This window comes from Phaethon lepturus, unplaced genomic scaffold (genome assembly GCF_000687285.1).
Source record: "Phaethon lepturus isolate BGI_N335 unplaced genomic scaffold, ASM68728v1 scaffold24662, whole genome shotgun sequence".
NCBI classification, from domain to species: domain Eukaryota; kingdom Metazoa; phylum Chordata; class Aves; order Phaethontiformes; family Phaethontidae; genus Phaethon; species Phaethon lepturus.
In genome coordinates, this window is record NW_010524446.1 from 40943 (window position 1) to 67663 (window position 26721).

Below are 26721 nucleotides of genomic sequence, written 5' to 3' on the forward strand. Positions count from 1 at the left end.
CAGCCAGGGCTCCAGATGTGACCACAGTCATATCTAAACAGCAGCAACTCCAAAGACACCGCTGCTTTGAAAAGTTCACCCTTGCTCAGCTTCATGAGATACAAATAGAAGCTCATATCATCTGGGACTTCACTAAGGGTCATGCACATATATCACATCTTCGTTATAAATGACCTACAGTTAATTTCACTACACCTTGCTACTTCGATACCCTGAAGCGATTTATTACTTGCAGCCATAAAGACTCAAATCTGCAAAACATTTCTGCGCATTTCTGTCTCTCTACTCCAACAAGCACATTAGCACCAGCATCATTTTAAGGTGACTTCATTAGCAGGCTTTGAGTTCAGAAGGGACTGACATCAGGTTTGGTGAATAGGTGCAGAACAGATATTGTTGCAAATACACAGCAAGGAAAAAGTAATGATATGCATTTGCCATTCCTACCAAACTCTACCCCCTTTCACACTGCAAAGCCAGTTGCTCACTTGGCAGCAGCTCAGTAACAACAGGGTTTGATCCCGGAAGGTCAGCGATTGCTGCTGACACTGGTGAGGGTTCAGACACAGGGCTGCCCTCCCTTTGGAGCAGGCAGGAAAAAAGCACTTTGCTGCCCTCAACAAAGCAGGCAGAACTTTTGATTTTACCATTTTTAGTTCAGCCCCTGCTTATCTTTACTAAGAGATCTCAGGTATCTTACATTTGCTAACATACCTTAAGCACCTCCTTTAAGCAGGATGGCAAAGGCTCGTACTGTTGGATGCCAATGAAATGATATAGTTATTCCGTAGCTGAACGCACCTATTATTTATCACAGGCTGGATGTTCATTCAACCATGAATGAAACCACCAAGCCCAAGCCCTCTCCCCCCATAAAATGGAGAAAGCTGCACCACTCTCAGCAGGCAGGCACAACCCACCACACTGCCAGAGAGACTGATTCACGCCGTCCAGGAGCCTCCTTCCATGGGCTAAATGCTACCCAAGCTTACACTCCCCCAGGGCATCAGGGATACCAGTTTTCAGCTGGGAGGACCCAGAGCTCTTAAACAAAACTGAGGTCTTGCAGCAACTCAGTAGGAGACCCAAGATGCCCCACACCCAGCTCCCATCGCTCCACCACCAACTTGCGGGCATCGTCATAGAGGAGGGGGCTGTGTAGTGGCAGGGCGGCTGTTGCTGGCCCCAGTTCTCCTCCCATGCTGCCAAATGAGCGAAGGACTTTTGGCTGCTGCCACATCGGTCAGGCAGCAGCAGGTTGTGCCCAGTGGCTCCCACTTACGCACGATGACATTCTGGACATTGCTATAGCTGCTCGTGGCTCTCAGGTTCCCTCAGAATAACCTACAGTCTTAACGTGCAGAGCAGCAAGGTGGGGCTGGAATAAGAGACACCTACAAATGCTTAATCAGAGGGTACATTTGGGTTTCAAAGCAATGCCCAAGAGGTGAGGCCAGCAGCTGGACGTGAGCGTGCGTCACAGTGGCTTTTAACGGCCACTTCCAGGAAAGCAAGAAAAAAACGAAGTGTGTCTGATTAAACACACATCATTTCCAACAGTCTAAAGAGCCGTTAATTATACACCTCCGTCCTCAGGTGCTTTTGTACATTTGCAAGAGCATTAAACCACTCACCAGAAACCATTAATCTCTGATCTGAGAAAACCTTCCTTCCCCTTTGTTAATTTAATATACGTAGTCAGCTGAGGCTACCCCAGCAATTAGGGCACACAGAACAATTTGTCTTTTTCAGTTGTTTTGATGCTGGTGTTCCTCTGTTACCATGTGGATTCCACATTCAGTTGAGCTAAGACAGGAAGAGGTTCAAGAGTTACAAACTCACCTTCAGAGCCATCCAACTCAGCTATTTTCTTTCAGAAGAAAACACAACCAGCACCAGGGCCAAACACTGGTCTCGCAAAAGCCCACGGTTCTGCCATCCCCACTCACCGCGAGCTGTCCCGCAGGTGGAGCAAGCAGCGCCATTAAAACTTAAGAGGCTACCTATCGGTCAGGGCTACCTCAAACTGGATCAACAGAGGCAGCAATTCCCACGACACATGTGGGAGCTTCTCCCCTTTACTCCACAACAGGCAGGCTCGGTAGCCTGTACATATTCATCTTCCAGGACAGCAGAGAGATTTCCATACTCACAAGCACCCCACGACAGAAGGAGTCCCATTAACTTTGTCTCCAGCCAGGTCATTCCCTCAGATGGCTCCAGACATAACCTTCAGCCTCCTCCAGGTTATTTTTCCCAGAAATACCTGCAGCACTGCCTAATACTTAGCAAAAGCTCAACTCTGCCTCTTTCTCCCCAGTGCCGATCAACAGCAGCAGCAGCCACCATGGATGCAAAAAAGTGGAGCAGCTGAAAACCTGGGTCTGTTCCTCTGGAAGGTTTTTTCCTCTCTCTCCAGTATTTATTGGCATGTTTACCAAGCCTACTGCAGAGTAACGGAAAACCTCAGGGGCATTTCTAAATGCTTTCTCTGTCTTTAAGGTTTACTGAGGTCTCTAATAGAGCAAGTTGAAACCTTCTTGTGAACATCAGCTGAGCAACGCTACTGACTGGCTGTATTCATGCCTTGTTTTCCTGGAGCTCCTTGGACGTTGATCTTTTCACTGCTCAGGATTGTTGTTTCTTTTTTAAATATTTTTTTTCAAAATCTCTTCCCCCCGCCTGTGATCTCAACACCATCACGAACCAAGGGGATTTTTTTTTTACTTTTTGCTTTTGCAGTTTGGTTCCTGAGGCAAGTTTAACGGTTTTCACATTCTTGTATTTTAAAACTCAATGAAGCAGTCACCTCCCTCCCTGGAAGGGAGCAATGGACTCCAGGGAGGGGCAAGTTCACTGCAACAGAGCAGAGGTGATGCTCGTGTGCTTGCCTGCATGCATGAAACATCCTTGCTTCCCCCATCTCCCTAATACATGCTATTCTTCTCTCTTTGGGACACTAACCCAATATAGCCATGTCAGATATCCACCTAGACCCGTATTTTTTTTGTCATATCCCCACCCCGCAAAGATGGGGATGGCCCCTCTGCCCATCCTTGTGCTACAGGGACCTTTTATCTACAATCTCTTCTTCACAGCCAGAAGCTTGACAGTGTATGCTCCCTACTTTCCCTGGGCTTTTTAAGCTGATCAGTGTAGAGCTACACTGGGCCCTGCATGCCTGATGGAGAGGCTAACCCAGAGCACTGACATGGTGCACGCAGCAAGCACAGCATCTTCGCCCCCATTCTTCTCCTATCCCCCTTGGTCACCAGCTCCATACCGCCTGGAAGGGCAGGATCAGTATGGTCTCCAGAGGGAAGGACTCTATTCCTGTACCACAGGCAGGCCCTCCAACAGGCAAGTCTTCAGTTTTCAGGGTGCAATTAGAGGCGAAGTGCTTACATAGCAAAAATTCTCTAGCAGTACCTTGCTACACAGTGAGACGTAGCCACAGAAAACACAAGGAAGTGTTTTATTGTAGGATGGTGATGGGATCATCCCATGTCAATCTGCAGTAGGGCAAAGCTGGGTAGTCAGTGTGGACAGAGTTTTGTTCCCCTATGGACAGCCTCCATATCCAACTGGCGCTCCTGAGATTTCAGAGTTGACAAGATCGAGCAGAACATGTGTAGCAGCGACTCAGAGAGCCCTGCCAGGAGCTCTCATCAAGTTGACATGTGCTTTGATAACTCCTAGGCTCTCCCTCATCTCCAGCAGCTTGGAGAGCTGCCTACTCCATCCCTGTTTGATACAAAGCAACCCCCCCAGACACAGATCAAGCGACAGTTCTATTTGCAGGCCAGGAACACGCTGTATCCCTCTCGGGTGGCTGTACAAGGGGAAGCAGAATTAAACCTGACAGTGGACTCCACAGAAGACCAACAGGGAAAGGTCGTACGGCCAACATCATCCCCCCTCTGCCTCCAGCACTCTTGGTTGAGCAGCACGCACAGCTCAGTGGCAGCAGTTACTCTCCAGAGCACAAGCTTTGCATCCCAAAGAACACAACAAATCTTGGCATAAGCACTTGCTGCATTTTCATGAAAAGGTCAGTTAATACAGGTATAGAGAGAAATGAGATATTAACTTGTCTTTTGGGTGAGTTCTTCCAGCCCAGGACAGGACCTCCCCACATTTGCACAAAACCCATCATTTCAGAACCTTGATTTTGGCAAACAACTCTAAATATTGTTCAATACGACTGGTCTGTAAACAGACTGGTCTGTAAACCCTACCAAGCTCAGAAGTGACAGTGGAGATACGGTCCAGCAATCCAAATGCTCACAGAGCATCTCAAATCATATGCTGCTGACATCTAATCAAGAAAGCTCTGTCAAGCTAGTGCTCCATTATTACAGCAAGATCTTCAAAGAAGAAAGGAGGGGGGGTGGGAAAGCAAGCACAGCAGCAAGAAAAGAAAGGAGGAATAAAAAAAAACCACAAAGCAGCCTCCAGTAGGACAAGCATCTCATTTAAAGCTTTAATTAGTCTTCAAACCCATAATGGGTTCTGGCACCATAAATCCATTTGACCTCTATTATTGCCAGCACTTGCACGATAAATGCTGGAATTTGTTTTCCCAGTTGTTGCTGGGATAGAACAATACTTTTCTATAAACAGAGAAAGCAAATAATATCAGTTATTTATGATGACTGCACCATAAAATGCTGGCACCAAGCTGTTGTGCGTTGATCTATGGGAAGGACCATCTGCTTACCCCCCAGTCCTTTAGACAGTCCAGGACCAGGGGAATCCTAACAGCTCTGGCCCCTTCTGCATCTGAGGATACGGCTAGATGGGCAAAATGATGTTTTTCTCCCTATCGAGGACAGAAAAAACAGTCTACACAAAAGCCAAGAGCAGGTAAGGCTTACAACAGAAAGGATAGTACACATAAAATAAAGTCAACCCATAGCTAAGGGCCAGGGAAAGCTGCGGGGAGGTTGTTTGCAGTGTGTTGTCACATCAGACTTCCTCAGGAGCGCTTTGGTCCCACGCAAGGCCCTCCATCCTCAGCTCTTCATTCTCAGAACTGGGAGCCAAAAGGACAGGAATGAAACCTCTTCTGCTGGGAAGATCAGGTTCCAGCATGTTTGCTCTGACCTGCTGTATTCATTGGCACACAGACAGCACACAGCTGAGCAAATACCAGCCCTTCCAGACAGACCCTGAGCATTACAAAAACCTTCTCCAGAATAACAAATTTGCAGGCTTTTTTTCCTCCATGGTAAAACTGTTCCTTTTAAAAAAAGTGTATACAACATGCAGTAATAAAAAGTTACTTTTGAATCAAGACGCTCGTCTGCCTGATTTGGCAGAAGATGCTTTGCTTATGTGTCAGCCGAGTTTCACATCCTCCAGAATCCACTCTGACAGCCGAACAACTGGCTGAAAATAACAGCAATATTGCACATCTACATGGCACCCGGGAGCCCCTTGACATTTGGCTGCTGCATTCAGGGCGAGCAGCTAGCACAGAGGCTTCTCAGATGGGGAGAAGGAATACGGAGACACTCTGGACCACATGCCAGAAGAGCCTTCACATTCACATGCAAGAGGTAAAACTGGAGCAAAGCTCCTCCTTGGAGACAGCAATGGCACAAGGGAGTTACTTTCCCGTAGTGAGGGCAAAACCAGTGTAGCTCAGGAAAGCTGCAATCTTTGAGTAACAAGGTGATCTTGGATCTTGTAGCCTTACAAAGTATTACTAATTGCCATGATGTTGAGCACATCTTTGATTCCCATTTTCCCCGACCTGCGCAATGAGTATTAGCTTTTCTGTGACTGAGGAATGCTGGAATAAGGCTTATTTGTAAATAAAGTGTTGGCGATTCCAGCCAAAGAGTAAAGTATTTTGGTGTGTATTTGCAGGATCTAGAAAATGCAGAGCACCCAATCACGTACCACTTAACAGATAGTCAAATACAAGCCTTGGAGCTTGTGGGAAGCTTAAGAGCCATGTTAGAGGCAGCCTCCTATAGCTATGGTGTCCCCCAGGCAATGGTCTGTTAAATAGATTAAGAGTTGTGGGGACAGGAGGATTTTCTGGGAGATAAACTGATCTGGGTGGAGCAGGCTGGGAGGAGGCGTGTAACCTCAGGGCTAATTCAAGAACAATGTGAAAGGCTTGGCAGGAACACCTGGCCGCCTTCTAAGAGCAGGATTTTCCCTGCCAGTATATAGCAGTCTTATGACCTCCCATCTTCCATTATCAGCTTGTGTTGAACAAGCAGAGATCAAAAAGAAACCGAGTTTGAGCTAGAAAGTGACACGCAGTAATTAACACCGGCAACATCTCCAGCAGCTAGACAAGCCCCATTACAGCAGCTGTGTCCTACAGACTGAGTCAGGGAGGCCGAGAGAAAGAGCAGCACACGTCAGAGCCTTGCAGTGATCAGTACTCACAGTAAAATCCTCTAAAGAGGGGCAACGTGCTTGATCCCTCCTCCTGGATGCCGTCGTGAATCAGCCATCAGCTTGCAGCAGCCAGGCACTTTCCAGCTACTGAGACATGGCTGGGCACACTGGACTTTGAATTCATGAGCTCTGTCTCTACAAGCTGCCAGGTCTCTTTGAAGCAAAGGTCTCTTGTCTGGGTGCTTGTCCCTGCCAGGCTAGGGGCCAGCCTTGCTGCTGAGTGAAGGAGTATGGTTCCTGAGGTCAGTCAAGAGATAATGGTGACTCATGCTGAGGGTCTGGCCTTGCCTTGCTCAGTAAAGTGCCAAAGCAGACCATGGTCATCCATACAAAAACCTCCAAGAGATAAAAAGTAATTCTAGCTCATTGAGAAAGAGAACTCTCTAACTCTCTTCTTCTTGGCCCCTCTCTTGCGCTGTGCTGCCAGAAAAAACAGTAAGAAGCAGCATCTTGTTCCTAATAGTAATACTGTACTGTGAGACAGAAGATCATCATAACCATAGGCATTTCCTGCACTTTGGCTACCAAAGGAAACTGTCCATGGAAAGCACACTCAGGAACCAGACAGCACACACCAGAGCTGGGATGGCTGCAGGAGCCTGGAACAGCAGCCAAAGGGAACTTCAGGCTTCCCAGCTCGGAGCAGGAGTTTGTGTAAGGAACTGACAATTTCCAAAAAGTTAGCTCTCCCCACAAGAGGTTCCTTGATTTAATGGATGGCTTTGCCAAAAGCCACGTTGTACTTTCTCTGCCACAGGCTTCAAGAACCAGCCTCTTCCTCATCCTCCTTTCCAGCACTTGCAGTCTCCCTTGGCATCAAGATAAAACAAGCACCCGAGATTCATAAGCACAGTATCTTCTCCTCCAGTCCTAGAGCATTTCCTCTGCTGTGAGCTGAGGAGTCTTGCTGTACTTTACATTGATGCTGGGAAGGAGGCTCACATATGGAGCAAGATGAAAGAAGAACATTAAATACTTCTTAGCTTTGAGAAGAATATTTTATAACTTAATAAAGCCAATACTGGGGGCAGTCTGAGCTGAGTGCTAAATTACTCTGTTTAAATCCAAATGACTCAGAGGTTCACTCCTGATCAGTGCTGCTGGAATGATTTAACAGCTGTAACAGCAGGGGTTACTCAGATTTAGAAAAGGCTCATTACAAAGATAATGAAGAGGCATGCTTTAGAAGTCCTAAATCTTCACCCAAGAAGTCCCCCATGCAAGCAGCACTCCTGTCCTTCCTCCTGCCTTGCTCCCTTAAGCATCACAGACTCAGGCCTTCTTGAACACCTTCCTGCAGGTGGGAACATTTGGGCTAGCACTCCTCTGAGCTCAGAAGCTAAGGCTCCACTGAGCATCTGTTAGAGCACAATACAGCAACCAGACCACCTTGCATTCTACCTTCCACTTGGCCAAAAGCTGCTCTGCTTCAGTCAACCACCTCATCCATCAAAACCCTGCATAAGCAAGTACAATAACCAGCATGGCCTCGGGCTTTCATTTTCAGAATGAAAAAAGGCTGAGCTGCAGCCCATCAGCTCTTGGGGAAACAAATATAGTAAAAGCTACTTAATATTAAGCAATTTCAATTGCTATGCTTACTCAGTCTGACTGGTAAGAACAGGGCAAGTTCCATGCTGAAGCTGCTAGCAATGTCACCCCTGTATTTGTCTGCCAAGCAGAAGGCAAACGCTACCTAGACACTGAAATCACAGTCTCAGTGAGCAGGGCTGTCCCACTGTCAGAAGGATATTGGTCTCAGAGGGCCACAGCTCTTCGCAGAAGTGTTGAGCAAACCACGGGGAAGGAACACTCCTGTCCCTGGGCAGCATCCCAGCCAGAGGCACAGGCTGGCATGGGTTAGCAGCACTGCCTCCTTCCTGCCTTGCGTCAGTAGAGGGCTGGTCAACCTAGCATATTTCAACAGCCCCAAACACTTCTTAGATACTTCAAAGATATTTAAAGCAAGCAAACAAAGAAAAACAAACAGGCTGGGAAACATAAAAGCTGGTTTCTGCTATCCCTAATTGATCCAAGGGTTCAAAGATTCCTGTGAAGAAGGCAAGCTCAAAACTGCATTGAAGATGCAAAGACCCACATTCAAAGCCACATGGAGCAGATTACAGCTCAGGAAAGAGAGGGTTTCATGCCCACTCAGGCTCCGCTGCCCACTTCACCACCTGAGAATACAACCTGAAGCACACAGGGATGTGCATTACCCAGCACAGAGGCTCCTGAGCACCAAGCAGACTCACCTTGTGCCTACCCTTTTTCAGCAGAAGATGTACAGAGAGCAGGGGAAAGGCAGGCTCACGGCCGAGTCCTTTCCTGCCCTCAGACCTTGTTGAGCACAGCTGGGCAGCAGTGTCTGCATACTGCAAACAGTACAGAAACCATGCCAGGAACCAGCTTACAATGCTCTGAAAGCATCTACATGCCAACGCCTTCTGGAACACCTACATCCCTCCCCACCTACACCCAGCTGCCAGGAGAGGTGTTGCTTAGTGTCTCCTAACACTACTGCTGCCATCAGAGATGACGACCAAGGCTGTCACACTGCTGAGAACAAATGAAAAGCAGCCAGAGTCAGTTTTCGCTTTGGAGAAGCACTGATGCTTGGCGAGCGCTGCTCTCTGCCTTCTGTCCAGCACCTCCAACCCTTTGGTGGTGGGTGAGCCCCTTCCCCACACTCCCCTCCCTGCTGGCAGGCTGCCCCGGATGGTGCCAGCCTCCAGCACGGAGAGCTGGCAAGGAGGAATTGAAGAGAGGAACGCTGCAAGGCAGTGCTCTTGTTTACTTACACCAGAGACCCAAGTTGCCCAGGCAGGCACTGCCACCAGGCTCGGTCTAGGAAGGGCTCAGCTCCATGCTCCTGATGCACTGCTACCTGCAGAGTGCTAGGCACAGCCAACTTCTTGCTGAGCAGATGCTGAACCCTCAGCTCAAACCCATTAGTCTAGAAAAAGGCAGCCAGCAAGGCTGGCACGGGCAGCCAGTGCTCCCACCCTGCATCCAGCAGTGCTGCCGAGGGCAGAGCTGGCTGTTCACACCGTGGAGGATCTCCCAGCACAAGGCAGCACTTCTGGTTGTTCACGGTTGCTGTCACTGCTACAAAACAACTCCCTGATAGGCACAGCAAGTTCCCTTACTTCTCTCCAAAGGCAAAAGCCTACTAGTACTCGACGCTTAACTTACAGTGTGTGAAAGAGGGCAAGAGCAGTTTTCAGGGCCACATTTTTGGGTGTTTGGAGAGACAGACATAACCTCTGTTTTTTTGCTTCATGTTTTAGCTACTCTCTAGCTTCTTTTGGTTTGTTGCTTTAAGCTCTCTCTGTTTGCATTTCTTGACAAGGTCGTTGCTTTCACAAGACTTTTGCAGCACTGCCCCACTTCCCTGGCCTCCAGCTTTGTTTTCTGACATCCAATTGCTCTCAGAATATTAATTAAAATCACAAAGAGCTCAGGAAGAGAGGTCAAAACAGCAGAGGAAAACGTCAGACAGTCCTTCCTCCCCCAAACCCTCAGAGGAGTGCAATGCCCAAGACTTAGAAGCAAAAGTAACCTGTAAAAGACATCATAGTCTGATGGTCTGGCTCAGGGTTTCTCAGCCAATGGTACAAATTTTCCCAGAACTAAAGTTTGCTATGAAACTTTATTCTACCTGTTTGATTAATCTATTTTATAACATACCTGCCCTATCAGATGATTTTAGCATCCTCATGAATATGCAGGCACTTTATAAGCTTAGGCAAGGAAAACAATCTGAAGGGAAAAAGATCTGAAAGCTCTCTTCACCATGAGATTTGTTGACATCAAAAGGCATGGCTGGTTCAGAAGTCAGCTTGAATCTCAACTCTTTCACCTGCTTCCTATTACAGAAACAGATGTTCCTCTTGCTGTAAATTGCTGCTATTAATAATATAAATAATTAGGCTTTTCTAATCATTTAATAGGTGCACAGGAGGATATCAAAGCTCCTGGCAGCCATTAAATACATCTACCTTCTTCTCAAGGGCTCAGAGGCACATTGGTGGCCTCTCTTATCCTCTACTGAAGTTCAGAATGAGAGAGCTACAGCCAGAATAAAAGCTAAGGAGAAATCAAGGGAGCCAAGCTCCTCTCCACAGCCTGCCCTGCAGACCCATCCTCCTTCCAAATCTCTACACGACAGGGACAGCACTTTTCCCACCAGAGATACATATGTCAGAGCCCGCACGTGACTAAGCACTGCAATGCTCACACTCCCTTCCTCATGCAAGATGCTGCTGCGTAGCCCCAGCTGATTTTTACCTCCCCAGCAGGTTCCCAGGATCTGGCGAGGGGCAGCATCCCCCACATCCCACCGGCTAGGGAAGCCCTACTCTGCAAGGGAACCTGCCCCGGGCACTGCGGTCCCTCCCTGTACTGCAAGCCTCAGTCATTTGCGGGCTGCCCTCCAGAGAACACTTTGTCCCTCTGATGACAACAGCCCCAGCCTTGGGAACATGAGCAATGACACCACAGACTAATGAGGTCACTGCAACCTCCAGTGAACACTGCCCCTGACTACAGCTGCTCAGCCCCTCTTCCCACCCTCCAGCCATCATGCACACAGACCGGCATGGCTCTGTCAGATGAGAGAAAAATCACGACTGGCTCCAGATGTTAACACAGCACAGGCACATCTGGATCACTGGAGGGCAGCAAGCAGCCCGCAGGCCACATGCTGGCTCTGCCTTGCCCTGCCTCACCTTCAGAGTTAAGCCCAGTGACTGATCAGGCTTGCCACATGCCTTAAGCAGAAGTCCCAACCCTTCAGTGCCACATGCTCTCAGAGCCTCGTGCTGCGAGATGTGGTGGGGCTGTGTCACCACCTGCGTGGGGGACACTGCCACGTGCCAGGCTCAGCTCTCCCCAAGAAGGGCTCTGCTCAGACTGAGACCCTCCCTGACCCCCAAGGCACACGGCCTTGCCTGCAGTGGGACACCAGACCAGTCCATAGCAGGTTGCATTCAAGCTCAGATTCCAGGGGGAGTGTTATGAGTGCAGAGACCCTCTTGCATTGTTGTTTTTGTTTTGTTTTGTTTTTTTAATTATTTCCAGCAAAGAAAAGGCTGTGCACTCGTGGTTATGCAATACGGTCAGAGCTGCAGAGCCCCCCTCCCAGGTAAATTTGGCCTGACTCCTTCCCGCTGCAGCTCTTCCACACAATACACTCACGGACCCAAACGTGTCTCAGCATACAGTGCTCTCACGCCCATGCGGTCCTTGGCGCTGCCCTCCTGCACCCCTCATTCCCCAGCCAGAGGGACCTGGCACCCCATCAGCTTGTTTCCTCCACGCTTCACTCTGTCCCAGGAGCAGCAGCAATATCAAGGTTAATTTCCTGTTCCCCTTTCAGAGCAAAATAATTTGCCTAACAAGGTGCCAGGAATGAACAGAAGGCTCTAACTAATAAGGTTCCCAGCAGTTATAAAGATGGACCTGACATGCAAAAGGAGGCTGGGGCAGCCATTGTGGCCCACATGACCTTTGGGGAAACAGCTCAGCTCCAGTGCAGCTCCTGATGGAGCACAGCAGGGCATGCTGGCTCCCTCACCCACAGCTTGACTTCTCGGGAAAAGGCTTAGTACTGATGTAACACTCTACACCTTCGCAATCGATACAGAGAGCAAACGCACAGCCAGTCTTCCTCCCAGAACACCATGCCTCAACTCAAGCATCATCTTCTCTATGCCAGTTCTACCAACAGGAAAGAGAACACACTGCCTGAGAAAACATTCGCACTAACAAGGTCACATTTAATCAGCCAGCACCTCCTGGGACGCGGCTTCGTCTGTGTGAATTAATAAGTCTGTCCACAGCAACAGAGCAAGCAGCTAGAAGCGCCCCATGCCAGGCACCCACCAATGTCTGCAGTGGGCAGTTCCAGGGCAGGCAGACGGTCCCCAAGCTGGGGACAGACGTCAGGTTGGCAGGCTGAGAGCACGCTGTGGCGAGGACTCAGCTGTGTTCTCCTGCTCCCTGGGGAGCAGAGGCACAATGACCCAGGGCCAGTGTGGTGAGTAAAGCCATTTTGTCTGCTGTGACCAAGTCTTGCCACATCTTTGTTGCCAAGTGGGGCATCACTGCAGGTGTTCCAGGGGTGAGACAGCACCCGGCATGCTGATGCTTACAACCTGCCTTCAGCCCATGCTGTCGGCTTGTTCCTTGGGTGCTAATCAGAGGGAGAGCAGCCAAAAATCCCTGCCAGTCAATTTCTGAAAGCTTGCTTTATCAGTCAAATCAGTTAAAAGGGCCCTGCAGAGCTTTAAAAGAGACAAAAGCTGATTTGCTGCTTAGCACATGGAATTTCATTCCCAATGCAGATTAATTCCATTAACTCATTCTGTGCCCTCTTTGGGGCAGATCCTTCCCTGCCCTTGCAGCTTATGGAAAGTACAGAGAAAACAAACCAGTGTCCCTTGTGGTAAAGGCACGTGATAGCCTCATCTTGCTCTGGAATTCGTATTTCCTCACTTCTTGCCCACTTTGCAAACACCTCCCCTCCCCACACACCATACCACATCTTTCATGAGACCTTTCAATGCCAGCAAAAGCCCAGAAACTCACCTTGTGCTTCATAGCCAGAATAGTGATGAGCTGTACCCATGTCCTCATCCCCGGGGCCCAAGCCAAGAGCTGACTTGAGCTGGGCCATGTTCACCTGTGCTGTCAGCTCACCGTTCCGGTCTCCAATCTACAGGGTGAAAACCAACATGGCAGCTAGTTAAAAGGCAACATGCTCTAAGCAAAGAGCCCCTAGCAAAGGGCTTGCCAGTCCCATATCAAAGTAGACAGACAGACAGAAGAGAGCTTGGAGACACCCTGAGAGATCCTACAGCTCAGCTTTCAACACCAAACCAACTCTCCAAAACTATTCCTCAGTGGCAATTTGGGAGAGGGTCCATGCCTACTGTGCTGCATACTGGCTGCACCTCAAAATGCATTTCAGCAGAGTTTGGTACATGGAACTGAGGGGGCACAGCTCACCCACTGCTACAGAATTGCGACAGAGGTAAACGTGCACATCTGGTCCGTCCTGTAGCCCCATATAGCTTGCGGGAGAGCCCCAAAACTCTCAACCCCCTTCCTCAAGTATTTCCGTAGTTACTGAGCACCAGACAGCCACACTACTATTAGCCACGTGGGCAGTGTCACACTCATGGCTCGGATGCTCTGAAAGCCCTTCTCTTCTGGCTCAGGTCCATACAACTTTTGAGTTGTTCCTAGTGATCTACCCACACAAGACTCCAAAATCTTTTGAAGTCCAAATTTTTCCAAATCCCCATCTCTCACTGGCCTGAGGCCAAGGAAGACGATGTTACGTGTTCAGGAAGTGATCTTTCCAGCGACTCCTACTACTTAAACTGGGGAGTATAAGATATGCTGCTGGGCTCTCCTCAAAGTTTAACCAAACAAGAAAATTACTGTGCTGCATATCACCAGCGAACAGAGAGGTCACTCAGAAACAGCCTCTAATCTTTAGAGGAACAGCAGCCTCTGTTACAGAGGAAGACCTTGGCTGTTGCCTTGGAGAGGCCTGGCTCCCTATTAAATGCCTTGCAACAGCTCTTTTGTAGTCCTTTGAGACAGACTGCAGTGTGAGCCATCCTAGAACAAAATCATAAATCCCCACATTATTTATGACAAAGCCCCAAGCACTAGTAAACAGAAGAAGATCAAACAGCTTATCATCAGGCATAAATCCCCCGCCAATTACAAGAGATTTGCTGTTGACATCATCTCCAGAGAAATTAGTATGTCCTGGTCAGGTCTCACAGTCCTTGATGCTCTCTGTTCAATGCTTCCCTGACTTCCACTCATTCCACATCCTCTCCAAGGCCCTATTAACATCAGACACACACTGGCAGGACAACGATCCCAGGCTGGACCTATCGCACACACCATAGCAGAGCCCTGTTTTCTGCCCTCAGCTCTGATTTCTCCGTTTCCCAGGAGCCCCCTGCCACACGCAGAGATGGGAAAGGTACCCCGGGGCAGTGGCCGAGAGCTGGGACAGCTCCCAAGGTTTTTCGGTACGCATCTTTCACTCCAGCTGTTTCAGAAGACATTTTTCAGTAACCTTTGATCACCCTGCAGCAGCTCCCAATGTGCTTACCCTGAGCAGATTTCATTTGGATTCAAATGTCACCACCAGATTTATGCCAGAGTAGAAGGGGGAAAAGGTGACGGGATGTGAGCTAAACACATTAGTGTGCAAAGGTTTAACTTCAATAGGTTTTTCCTGGGCAAAATGCTGGTGTTTGCCCCAACAGCAAACAGCTCACTTGGTTCCCAAGGCTAAAGGAAAACATCAGCTTTAGAACAGAATCACTAGCTGCTAGCAGCTAATGCAGGCTCTCCTCACAAGCGGACAGGACAGTCTCTGCACTGCTCCATAATTAATGATGTGGGGCAGTTCATTAGCCACCTGCCATGAGTAACCTACTCCTGACATGCCCTGTAACCACACCCATCACCCCAGAATGAGAACACCACTGTGAACCCCCACCCTGTCGGGTTTCCCCTCCACCCCCCGAAGTCACCAGGACCACTACTGCTCCCGTCCTACCATCACCCCTCATCTGTGCTGCACATCGCCGAGCTGCCATCTGGTTCTGAGCAATCAGCCCCACGCTGCAACAGTCCTAGCAGACTAAAGCTGGAAAAGTTAATTTGTCCTAAAATGTACAGGGCCAAAGAACAGTGTTTTTTCTGCATGTCTGATAAGTATAATTAAATACATAATAAGGCTGGTATGTCAGCCCTACCCCAACATTTAGCCAACCTAATAGACAGGCAGGAGAACACACAAAGCACTTACATATGCTGATTCCAATTAGTGCTTCAATAGGGCAATTTCTTCATCTGAGGAAGACTAAAGAGGCCACAGCTCATTTCCTCATAACACACTGGAAAGAGCAAACAATGGTATTCTTGCTTTCTGTACTTCTGAGCCACCTAAAAATGCCGTATGTTTTTGCACCAGGAAAGTTGCAGCTAGCTGGGTGAGCACATCTGTGAAAACCAGAGTAGCTGCACGCATGAAACCCCAAATGGTGTGGCAGCAGGACAGGGCTAGCTTCAGGCTGTGCTTGTCCAGTGTCAGCAATCGATTGTATTAGGACAATGCTACAGTTCACCACTTCACAGCTGGGATCCTCCACCAGCTTCACTGAGAGGAAATAACTTGTCACGTGTACACTCTGTTGCAGTGCAAAATACAGCAGGTTTAGAGCACCCAGCCACCCGGTAGAAGTTGGCCTTGTTTTCTCCAGGTACTTAACTTGCCAGCAAATTGGGTTAGACCACAGCTGCAATCACACAAGGTCCATCTCAGTCAGGATCTCACAGCCTTGTGCTCAGGAAAGGGCGTTCTTACTAACAGACTGGACACCAAGCGGTATCCAAGTTCCTTCACACCAGCTGAGTGCACAACACCTTGGCCAGCAGACCAGGCAACTAGCCTCCAGGTCCTTTCTTTCCCAGGAGTATCAGTTAAGAGCAATGTACAGCAAATGCATTAGCTGTAATTAAGGGGAAGGCTGGGAGCCTCCCATGAAAAGAATATTTTCCAGGCAGGCTCTGCAGCTCCTAAAGACACCATTGAAACAGCACATAGACAAGGGCTTTACAGAGCAGTCACAGCAAAAGAAGAACTACATTAATATAACTTATTGGCATAAAATAAAGTCTCTCAGCAGGGAGGACTGATTCCCTCTGACCTGAACCAGCTTCTCTTACCTCTTGGGAGATTTCAAGATGCTTCCTTGCAAAGTGCAAAGCTTGTTCATGGCTCCCCAGGGAGACATAGGCATTTCCGAGACTCCAGCAGGCTCTTCCTTCTCCCACCCTGCAAAACAGGAAACTGTCAACCACAGAAATGCTGGGCAAAACCCAGCAGCACAGCAGCCCTTTCAGGGCCTCCTCCTTGACAGCCAGGCCTCCTAGCTATGCCTTCACCTACAGAAGGGCTCTGCAAAGGAAAATGAAATGCACTGTACATCTTAAAAACCTCTTCTCATGCTGAGGTCAGAGGATGAGCAACAGCCTCAGAAATGGGCCTGCACCCACGATGTAACAAGGGCACAGAATGGTGTGGCTTCATTTTGTGAGCACCAGTCCGAGAGCAGAAGCCAGAGCTCCCGTCCAGCTTCCACCCTGCACAGCACGGCTTCCTCTCCAGAAATGCACAATGCATCAAGAGGGCATGTAACATCCAGCCCTTCTGTTCAACAACACCCCAGAGCTGGATTAACAAGAATGTGGCAAGGAAGATATATTGCAGGCATGCAACGTTCTCTTGCTGAATAACCAGCACTGTGTCATCTGGGATGCATGCACGAACTGAAACTGCATACAACAGCCACGCAAATATTGCCCAGTTTCTACAAGACCTTCAGGATGCTGCTGCTTGTTTTCATAAGCCAGAGGAAGCAGGTGAATGTGAAACCTGCCCTGGGCAGCCCTCACCCCCGGCCCAGGACAGGCACCCAGGTGTCTCTGGAGCAGCTTTCAGCAGCTGTTTGCACAAGCAGGCAGAGACCTACTGCGCATCAGAGCCTGCTCAGCTCTGCAAACGAGCAGATGTGGGGGGTGATGGGATAAAAAAAGCACATGGGGGCGCAGGGGGAGGTTCAGCGTGACTGCAACTCCCTTTTCAGAGGTTTGGGCGGGATGATCAACATTTAAACATTTTTCTTGTCATCCCGTTCAATACCTTCTGCTCATAGGGTGTGTTCCCAGAAAGGCAGGAGTCCACAGGCCTGCACCCCCACAGCATGATTCAGCCTTGGGTGGGATTATACCTTCTCTGAGCAGATACTGCCCGGATAGTGCCACAAATCTCCCATTTTAATGTCTCTGCTCCATCTAGTGGAGGACACCCAGATTCCCAAGAGCCATCAGCACTAACACTGAACAAGGTGGCTGCAAAGTCATTCAAGCTGCAAGAAGGCTCCAGGAGTACAGAAAGAATATCCAGGAGAAAGGCACCAATCTCTCTTAAACAATATATTAAGAAATTAAAAAGAGGCCAAGCCTCCTAAAGAAGAAAGAGTGAGGTCAAGAAGTAAAGTATATCATCTCCACATGCTCTCCGTAACATCATTTGTTTCTATGTGGAAATGTCCAGCATCATCTCAGAGCAACAGGACAAGTGGCATGTATGTATGTATGTATACCCTAACCACACAGTTTCTAAGATAACAATTTTTGTGAGCTTGAAGTTTTAGAGGGGCTATTGTGGGATAAAACAGCAGTAGCCTCATGGCAAAGCACTGAATACAATGCATTTTCTTGAAGTACCTCTTATTAGAAATCTCACTCAGCCCACACAGACATAGCTTTAAGGGCACAGTCTCTGCATTTGAGTGACATGATAAAGGTGTCAATCATGTTACAATTTTTGAGTGGACTAAAGCCTGGATTCTGATAGATTTCTAAAGACTTTCAGGAATACATGTCACTGCTCCTTAGCCCCAGCAGTAGAGGACAGTAAGTAAATAGGGAAGGGCCAGTGCTTTGAAGCCATCAGAGGACAAACACCATCTCCAGGGGCAGTTTCTTACCTGTCTCCCAGCTCCTGTGCTATCACCAGATGTTTTAGATGGTACTCGATTGCTCTTTCATAGTCTTGAAGCAGTGTGTAGGTATTTCCAAGACTGTAGCAAGCCTGGGCTTCTACTGCTTGGTCTTTGAGTTGTCTGGAGAGCTGGAGCGTTTTCCTGCATGGAACGGGTGGAAATGAAGAGACCTGGTCACTGCAGGGTACCCCTGCATGGCAACAGGAAAGTCACCACGTTGAAGTTGATGCCTGTAACACACCACAGGCTGTCAGGTGGCTGTATTACTTGCCACCGCTGAGCACCACACACACAATTGGCCTCCAGGTCCCTTGTCACATCCCCCTAAGCCTATAAATTCCCTGCAATAGGTCAAGATTTCCAGGGAACACGTGCCCTGAGTCTGCCTTAGCCCCTGGCACTTACTTGTAGTACTCAGCAGAGATGTCAAACCTCCCAAGGAAGATGTGTGCATTGCCCAGGTTGCTGTACGCTCTCCGCTCCGCTGCCTTGTCCCCAAACTCCTTAGCAATAGCAAGGCGCTGCAGCAGACACAGGTTAGTGAGTACAGGCGGGCCATTGCCAGGTTTGTTACACAGCAACTTTTTGGGGAGATTAACTTCTTGGTTTGCAAGGCTCCCACCCAGCAAGGTAGCGGTGCACATGCCTATCAGGGCTGGACGCAGCAGGAAACCTCTCCCTCTTCTGCAACTCAGGATCATGAAGGGCCTTTGGAAGAGCGGGAGCAATACCACACCCTCCTCTAACTCCTACTCCAGCCTGATCAGTACACATCTCTCTAGCTGAAGTGCGAAAGGAGTTATGCACATACTTCAACAGCCGAATAAAGAGGCAAACTGAGAGCTGTAGGTCAGGCTGTGAAGGGATGTGGTTGATCAGTAGACTAATGTGCAGGAAAACAGTTGTCACTTTGCACGGTGCTGTGGCACAGAATGAGCATGCACATGCGTGCGCTCCATTTCACTGTCCGCGCTGCAGCTGCTCCCCAGACCTCTGCCCTTACCTGCACCTCAGTCCTGCCTCTCCTCTCGCGTTCCCCTGCTCCCCATGCTTCCCCACCTCTCACCCTCCACTTTGCAGCACCTGAGCCTGGTCTCAAATACTGCAGAGATTTTTCCTGCCCTGATTCAAGCCCCTTCTCCCAAAGCACTGCTGGCTGCTGTCCTCCAGCATTTAAAAGTCAGAAGAGCTGTGACAGCGCTGGCTTTCCAAGACGCTGAGCACCTTTCACTGAAAGGAAGCTGATTATATTCTGAACTAGACGCTGAACTGCATTGAATTGGGGCAGGGACTGTGTCACACCTGTAAAGCTTTACAGAAAGTTATTATGTTCTACAAGCAACATTTATTCCTGATCAACAGATCTTTCAGCAGCTTAATTAAATTCATAGCTTGCACTTATTAAAATCTAGACCGATACACATTAAGAACAGAAGAACCTTGCTAGGCCCAGCTGCAATTTGCCCTTAGATTTGCCTTTAGTTTCCAAGCCAACAGCACCCTTCCCTCAAACCTCTCATTAGGTGCTGATGGGGATTGGAGTACAATGTTGCTCAGCATGAGTTCATAAAACAGGTACCCTGAGGTACACAGAGGAGGGAGAAAAAACAGCTGCGGGCAAATGCCTCGCTGTTGCTGTGGTGAGAAGAAAGGCTGCTCCCTGACAGCCAGTCTCAGCCCCTGACCCCAGGAAGAAGGCGCAGCGGTTTCCTACCTCCTTGTGGAAGGCTATAGCTTCACTGAAGTTGCCAAGTAAATACTGGGTGTTCCCAAGGTTGCCATAAGCACGGCCCTGCGCAGCTCTGTCCCCCAGCTCCTTTACCAGGGACAGGTTCCTCCTGAAAGAAATCAGAGCAGTATGTCTGGTGAGACACAGTGCACACTTTTGCACCATAAAGGAGAACTAACCCTGGAGAAGGCATATCCCCTCCCCAACTGCCTATCCTGTGCACCCCTTGGCAGGTGAAAGCCTGGTGATCTACACTAGCTGCAGCTCTGGGAGCTCATACAGATCCAGTGGTCTAAGTCCCTGCTGTTCTCTCAATCTCAGGCAATCCGCAGCTGTGTACAGGAACTGCTCACACACCCATGACCTGATAGGATCCCATGTTATGCAAGAAATAGCCACCTCACTGTACAAGGGAGAACCAGGAGCATAGGAGAAAGGAGATTACCTAAAGCAGGACAGGGACAAACCTGGGGAGAGGGGCAAGATCCACAGTTTCATGCCAGGGTTCTGCTCAAGGAGTTTCCCAGCATTTCTTTACTTTGTTTTTTCCCCCCTTTACACCTACAGCACACATCAGGAAGCTTAGAGCTCCAAGTTGGCACAAATTTACCCACTGGCTATGCTACAGGCACCATTCTTTGGAAAAAGGATAGTGAGTTATATTTAGGCACTATCACATCCTCAGATATGAGAAGACGGAGATAAGATCTTGTCATTCTCTTCATTTAAAATGGCTACTTAAAAAACATAAAATATTGAAGCAAAACTCTGATGTACGAGGAGAAAAACATTAAGCTCAAAAGTCTTGTGTCAGCCTTCCTTTGTGGGACATCAGAGTGATCTCTGAAACTACTTAGCAAAGGGAAGGATGTTACAAGCAAGATAAACTATAGATCTATGAGGAGGACAACCAGGACTTTAAGTGAAAGTCTCTTCCCTTGAGTGAAGGAAAGTCTCTCTTAGTAGCTCCAGTGACAGACACACACAAGGATCCTTCTCATCAAGGCCAGCAGAGAGCAGCAGGGGCTACAGGAGCTAACAGTTTAGCTTCCAAATACAGCTCCAAGAAGGAGCAGACTATTGAATTTAATTGCACGATCATACTTCAAACTACACTGAGTTTTACCAAGGCAACGCCAGGATGAATTTTAGCTCTGATTTTATAAAAGCTTACAGTCCCTCTGTCACCCTCCTTGAGATTAATTTGCCATCATAACTTGGCATCTCAGGGGAATATTCCTAAATTTGTTACAATATGCAAAATCTCATTCAGTGGCCTGAGTTTCAATGATGCTGAGCCCACAGTCTCATTCATTGCAACAAACATCTTCCAGAGCTCCCACATCTTCAATGGCCCAGGAAACAAACCCTGCCACGAGAAATGCTTCCAACAGGACTCAGTAAAAATTGTCCTCTTGCACCCCATACAGCTATCATTAGCCTAATGGTTATCAGAGCTCAGCTAACGTGCAGACCCTGAAAGCTGTCAGCAGAACAGGAACACCACAAATACAGATTATGATCTGAGCAGGATGAGCTCAGTGAAGGTGTACCTGTGTGCATTTCAGCAGTTACTGATGCCTGACCAGCCCTGTTCCCTGCAGGAGGAAGGGTTGGCCAAGTTTGAATACTTACTCATAATACTCTGAAGCTTTCTGTAGTGTCTCCTTGACTTCTTGTGGCAGGTAGCCTGGGTCTTGGGCCGTGTTCCAAGATAAGTGCTTTCCCTTTGCATGGTAAACATTTCCTATATTATAGAGTGCTCTGGCTTCACCTACCTAAAAAGAGGAAGAACAGGGAGCAGCAAGGTGTCATACTTCACATCCCAACATAGACCTTTCCATTGCTGGCAGAGGTGGTCAAAGCCAGGGGGCCCACATTTTACTTTCCCATCTTCACTGTCACGGCAGCTGTTACTGTCAGCAGCATGAGACCTGTGATGCTGTCAGATAGGAGAGCTTTATGCTCCACCTCCTTCCAAAGCCCACCTTTACTGACTTGCAAACAGATTATTTTTAAAGCTAGAAAATATTTCCTGTTGGATGCCATGAGCCAATTACCTTGTCTCCCTGCTCCTGAGAAATGTCCAGGTGTCTCTGGCAACAAACAACAGCTTCATCAAACTGACCAAGTATTTTCAATGTGTTCCCAAGGTTGCCACTTGCCTTGGCTTCTCCAATGCGGTCCCCGATGGTTCTACAAGATGACCAGAGGGAAGACCAGAGGTGTTAAAGAGCTCGCAGACTTTTATTCACCGACTGTTGGAGGCAAATTCAAGCTGCAGCAAGTACTGCACGGAATGTACACCACATCCGGCAATTTATGTACACCACATCCAGCAATTTCCAGCACACATGCCTGACTGCCATGCTTCATACAAGCTCTCTCAACTTTGAAGACAGATTCTTGGTTTTGCTGCCTCAGGTTAGTTGCTCTAATGACTTCAGGTGTACTTACAAGTACGTGGGGATAGGAGAACTGGACACTGCCCTGCTCGTGCTCCAAGCACCCTCCTCACATCTGTATCCCTTTCTCCACCTCCCTGCTCTGAAGGTGGCTGGCCCATTCTTGTTGCCTCCCAAGTTCTGCACAGGACAGTCACCCCATGCCTTAGGGCTAGTTTTAGATGCTTATTCCTGGGGCAGATTTCCTCAGGCTGCTGGTTCAGACCCCATGCCTTCACTCACACTCTGAATAGGTTGTGTCTAATTAGGACAAAGCACTGCTGCAATGCTTACCTGGCCAGGGTAAGGTCGTGCTTATGGTACTCCAGGGCCCTGGAGTACTCCTTTAGGTAGAAATAGGCATTGCCCAGCTGACTGTAGATGGCACTGAGAGTCTTCAAGTCCTCTGTCCCCACCTGCACCGCTGCTTCAAAGAAAGCTGCCCCAGCTTTGAAGTCCCCAGCTTTGCACAAGCGCTCTCCCTCCAGAGCCAGTTCCAGGCAGGATGCCTCCATTCTGCCAAAAGCAAGACCGTCATTTCTAGAGGAGTTAGACTGCAGTGCACCCATGCTGCTATGCAACGGTTAGAGTTTACTTCATTGTACACCTCACTGCACCAGAAAAAAGCCTACAAAAAAACCTGGAGGGAGCCACCCTCCAGGCAGCTGCTGCCTCCCTGCATTCAGCCCCAAGCACCAAGGCACTGGCTCTAGGCCAAACGCTGTTTGGGCGATAATAACTCAGGGACACACAGCTGGCACACCTCAGTGGTATGGACACCAGCTTCCAGTGGATGTGGTGGGCACGCAGTCCCTCTAAGAAACCAACCTCCTAGGCATGAGACACAGGAGCATCCAGATTTACAGACCATGCGGGCAAGTGGCCAAAGGCAGACCCTGGGTTCCAAACAGGAATCCGGACAAGAAACTCAGGACTCTTAGCTCACAAAATGCACATTCACATCACAAGAGTAACATGGCATCTGCCGTTCTTCCAGGCTGTGCACAGTGCTGAAGCCACGTACCCAGGCTATTCATGCCTGCACCACTTTCCCCAGGGTAACAGAGGGGGTAGCCAAATTGCAACACATTGTTATTGGATACCAGAGAAAACCTTGGACTGTGCAGAATTTCTTGGCTGAGTAGCTTCCAATGCTCGGTGTCTGCTTTTCATTAACTCTCCTGCTGTCACTTTTTCCACAGGCACTCTGCACATGAGCCTCTAGACTAGCTTTCCTCCCTTGCATTTCTTGACACCTTTGGCAACAGTGCATGCCATGCTGTCAGTGAGCATTCTGCAAGCCAGCAGAGAGGAGCGAGACCAGCGATACTGCTTCAAGAGAAAGGAAACGTGCTCTTCTGAGTGCTCCACCACGTCCTAAGTTACAGCTGTCCCTGTTAGACCATGTGTATCCTCCAGTTCTCAGAAGGGACAGAGAACACATTTGAAAGTTTACGTTTGGAAGCATCTTGCCTGCTGCAAAGCCAGCCCCTTCACGAGGCAGATGGGCACAGAATGTCCCTGCTCCTCTACTCAGATGACTCTCTTGGCTCTTTTTGGCTTTTTTATTTCTGCTCAATGTATTTTTAAAAGTCAAAACTATCTAGGTCAAAGGTGGACATCTGCTGAGAAAAAGCATAGTCCATTTGTCCAGAGTCAGAAAAGCAAGGGTCAGACAAAAGATAATAAATGTCCAAAGGTGGTTTCTATTCCGTTCTCAGTCAAAGAGCACTTGCAGAAAGCTTGACTGTGGTACCCAGACTAAGAGAACTAAGTGTTCATTATCACTGCAATAGCAGCAGCCCAGCTGACATCTCCTGTAGCAGTTTCCTGACAAGCCCTAGAAGATCCTTCCCCCAAAGCCATCCTTGCGATGAGGCCAAGGCCCAGCCTCTGCAACCGGGGTCTCTGCAGACCAAGGCTGAGGTGTGCTGGCCAAGCCAGGGCACTGCGCTGCTCTGGCTTCTCTCCCTGTGAAGACCACCTGCCACCGTGCACCCAGCCACCCCCCGTGCACACTCACTTCAGGGCGGACTTCCTCCTGCTCCAGGTCTGCGCTCCAGTATCTTCTGCCCAAGTCTGCACCCAGCATTTGCCTCCCTGTCAAAGGGGCACGGGGAGATGCACGTACGAAATACCAATCCTGATCCATTTTTCCTACCAACAGGCAGAACGGTGTTTTCTCAGCTGCCAGGAAACAAAGCCAGTTCCTCTATGAGCAGTGCATAAACTTTCTAAAATCCAACCCTATTTGCCTGGCAATCTCCCTGCTGAGTCGGCTCCGTATGGCTCCAAACACCCAACGCTTGGCAGCCCAACAGCATCCTCCAAAGCAGGACAGCCCACACAGGCTGTCCAAACAGACAAAAGAGCTGGTTTCAGACTCTCCCTCCAAACACACTTGTGACCTCTCTTGTCTCACTGTTCATTTGCCCCCAAAGCTACCGAGTAACAAGAGGGAGAAAGGGATTGTGAAGCAGCTCATTTGAGCTCTCACCTTAAACTCCCACACAAATATTTGATTTCAAGCTCACTGCAAAGCCCACATTTGAGCAGCTATTTTACTTGTGCAAGACGACTGCTTGTGGTGCCAGTGCAGCATCAGTCCCTGCCTCAATTTCTGTTTAATAGGGGAAGTAAAAATATTAAGGCTGTTAATACTAAAAGCGTTTAACTCCTCTCTATTGATCCTCTTGCTAGACCACATGAGAATTAGTAAGAATGAGCTGCTGCTACAGAATGTTGAGTTAGACCCATTTGGGGATCATACCAAACTCCCATCAGTCCCCAAGGCACATTCATGGTTTGTGGATCACCAGAGTGGTTATCTAGTGTCATCATCAGGTATTGACAAGTCTCTGCTGACACATCCCAAACAGCGTAAAGGCGGCTTAGGACTGAAAAAAGACAAGGAACACCTTATACTCAAATCAGCAAGATTAAATTCAGGCAGCTTAGCAGAGATGAGTCTTGAGACAACTTGAAATGCAAGAATGAGCCACTATCACAAGAATTAATGTTGGATTCCAGTCAGAAGACAGCAGACACATAAGCAAATTTCAAAATAATTTCAGTTCAAATTTCAACACAATTCTTCCCAATATCCAGGTTCTCTTTAAGAAACTGAGCTCACACACTGTAAACAGTCTAAAAAGTGAGCTGAAGACCAATTTCCCCAATTCTTGGCATTGTAGTCTAGCTCAGCTCAAACTTGCGTGATTTGAGTAGCTTGAAGTGAGGGTTCCCATCCCCGCCACACAGAAAACCCTACGGCAACAAAACCCAACTACACACTCCAAGGGCAGCATCTCGCTCAAGCCATATTTGCCAGTGGAAACGTAACCAGAAGTTAAATTTGTGCCTCGGGGCCTGCATTCTGATACACTCGCACACACGCTTGCACACACTCGCACTCTCTGGGTGTGCACACGCTTGCACACACTCGCACTCTCTGGGTGCTTTCCTGTTGTTCCCATAGTAACTATGTGGGCACAATGCAGTAACATGACCTTTCAGTGCACACAGCCTTTAATTAAAATCTGTTTGTCCTTGAACAGGCTGCTTGCCAGAGTATCTGACTTACCTAATTAACATCACTCCTCAGTTTGGAACCTAAGCAAACAATTGGAAGGGAGAGGAGGCTTTTTCCCCGCATCACACTTTGCCAAGTCTTTGCTGCCATGTAAAGGGACAGTAGTCAAGGATAGCAATTATTAATAGAAATACAACCCACTTCTAAAACCCACCTGCCCTTCCCACATCCTCAGGGCCCCACAGCCAGAGCTAGTTCTGGGAAGCAACTTTGCATGCAGTTCAGTCACTGCGGGCTTAAAAGCTCTCAAATGCAATGCCAAGGGCAGAGGAACCAACTAAAGGTCAATGAACAATAAAACACCACACATGTAACAGCTTCTAAAGGCCATAGCTCAACTGTCCATAAGAAAAAGACCGGAAGGGCGATTTAGGCAGAAGATAGAAATCTGCTGGTCAAGTGAACCAACCTGAACCACCTTGACAGGCTGGCAAAGGAAAGGGAAAACAGTGAGTATAGACAGATTCCAGTCACAGCCTCAGTTCCTCCCACATGCCTGAACCCTCCCCTACCTCTTATTCTGCAGGTTATGCATTTTCTGAACATAAACCCAGAGCTCCAAGACCACTGGCAGAAGGAGGCAGCAGAGCCGAGGTCTACTTGGAACAATTTTGCAGACAGGTGTGTCTGTTGAAGTTCACAAGTAGGATCTAGGGGTTTGAAGATGCTGATGGCATCGTCCTGTTCATACAACATTCACCGCTCTCCAGTTTTCACTCCATCTGCTTGGGCAACATTACCAATAAATTGCTGGAATCTTGAACTTTGTTTATCTGGGACAGTTCTTTTTCTCTCCATATGCTGCCCTTGAAAGGGAAGTGAAAAGGAGCATTGTTTTTGTTTCCAGAGACCTAGAGAAGGTAATGTCCTTTTTCCTCTAAGAAATATAATATCCTTCATCCACTGTTGGTTTCAGGCACCAGATAGGTG

General features: G+C 48.5%; 1 protein-coding gene across 1 annotated transcript in view; it reads right to left on the reverse strand.

The window, feature by feature from the left end:
• GPSM1 (G-protein signaling modulator 1) overlaps positions 1-26326 on the reverse strand; it is a 58058-nt gene extending 31732 nt beyond the window's left edge. The window contains exons 1-9 of the mRNA XM_010282462.1: positions 26304-26326; positions 22494-22715; positions 21816-21951; positions 21391-21533; positions 19741-19864; positions 18432-18547; positions 18012-18167; positions 16186-16294; positions 13012-13138 (exon numbers count right to left, since the gene is read on the reverse strand). Coding sequence (XP_010280764.1) covers positions 13012-13138; positions 16186-16294; positions 18012-18167; positions 18432-18547; positions 19741-19864; positions 21391-21533; positions 21816-21951; positions 22494-22715; positions 26304-26326 — 1156 coding nt within the window. The remainder of the gene's footprint in view (positions 1-13011; positions 13139-16185; positions 16295-18011; positions 18168-18431; positions 18548-19740; positions 19865-21390; positions 21534-21815; positions 21952-22493; positions 22716-26303) is intronic.
• Between the last annotated feature and the right edge of the window lie 395 nt (positions 26327-26721).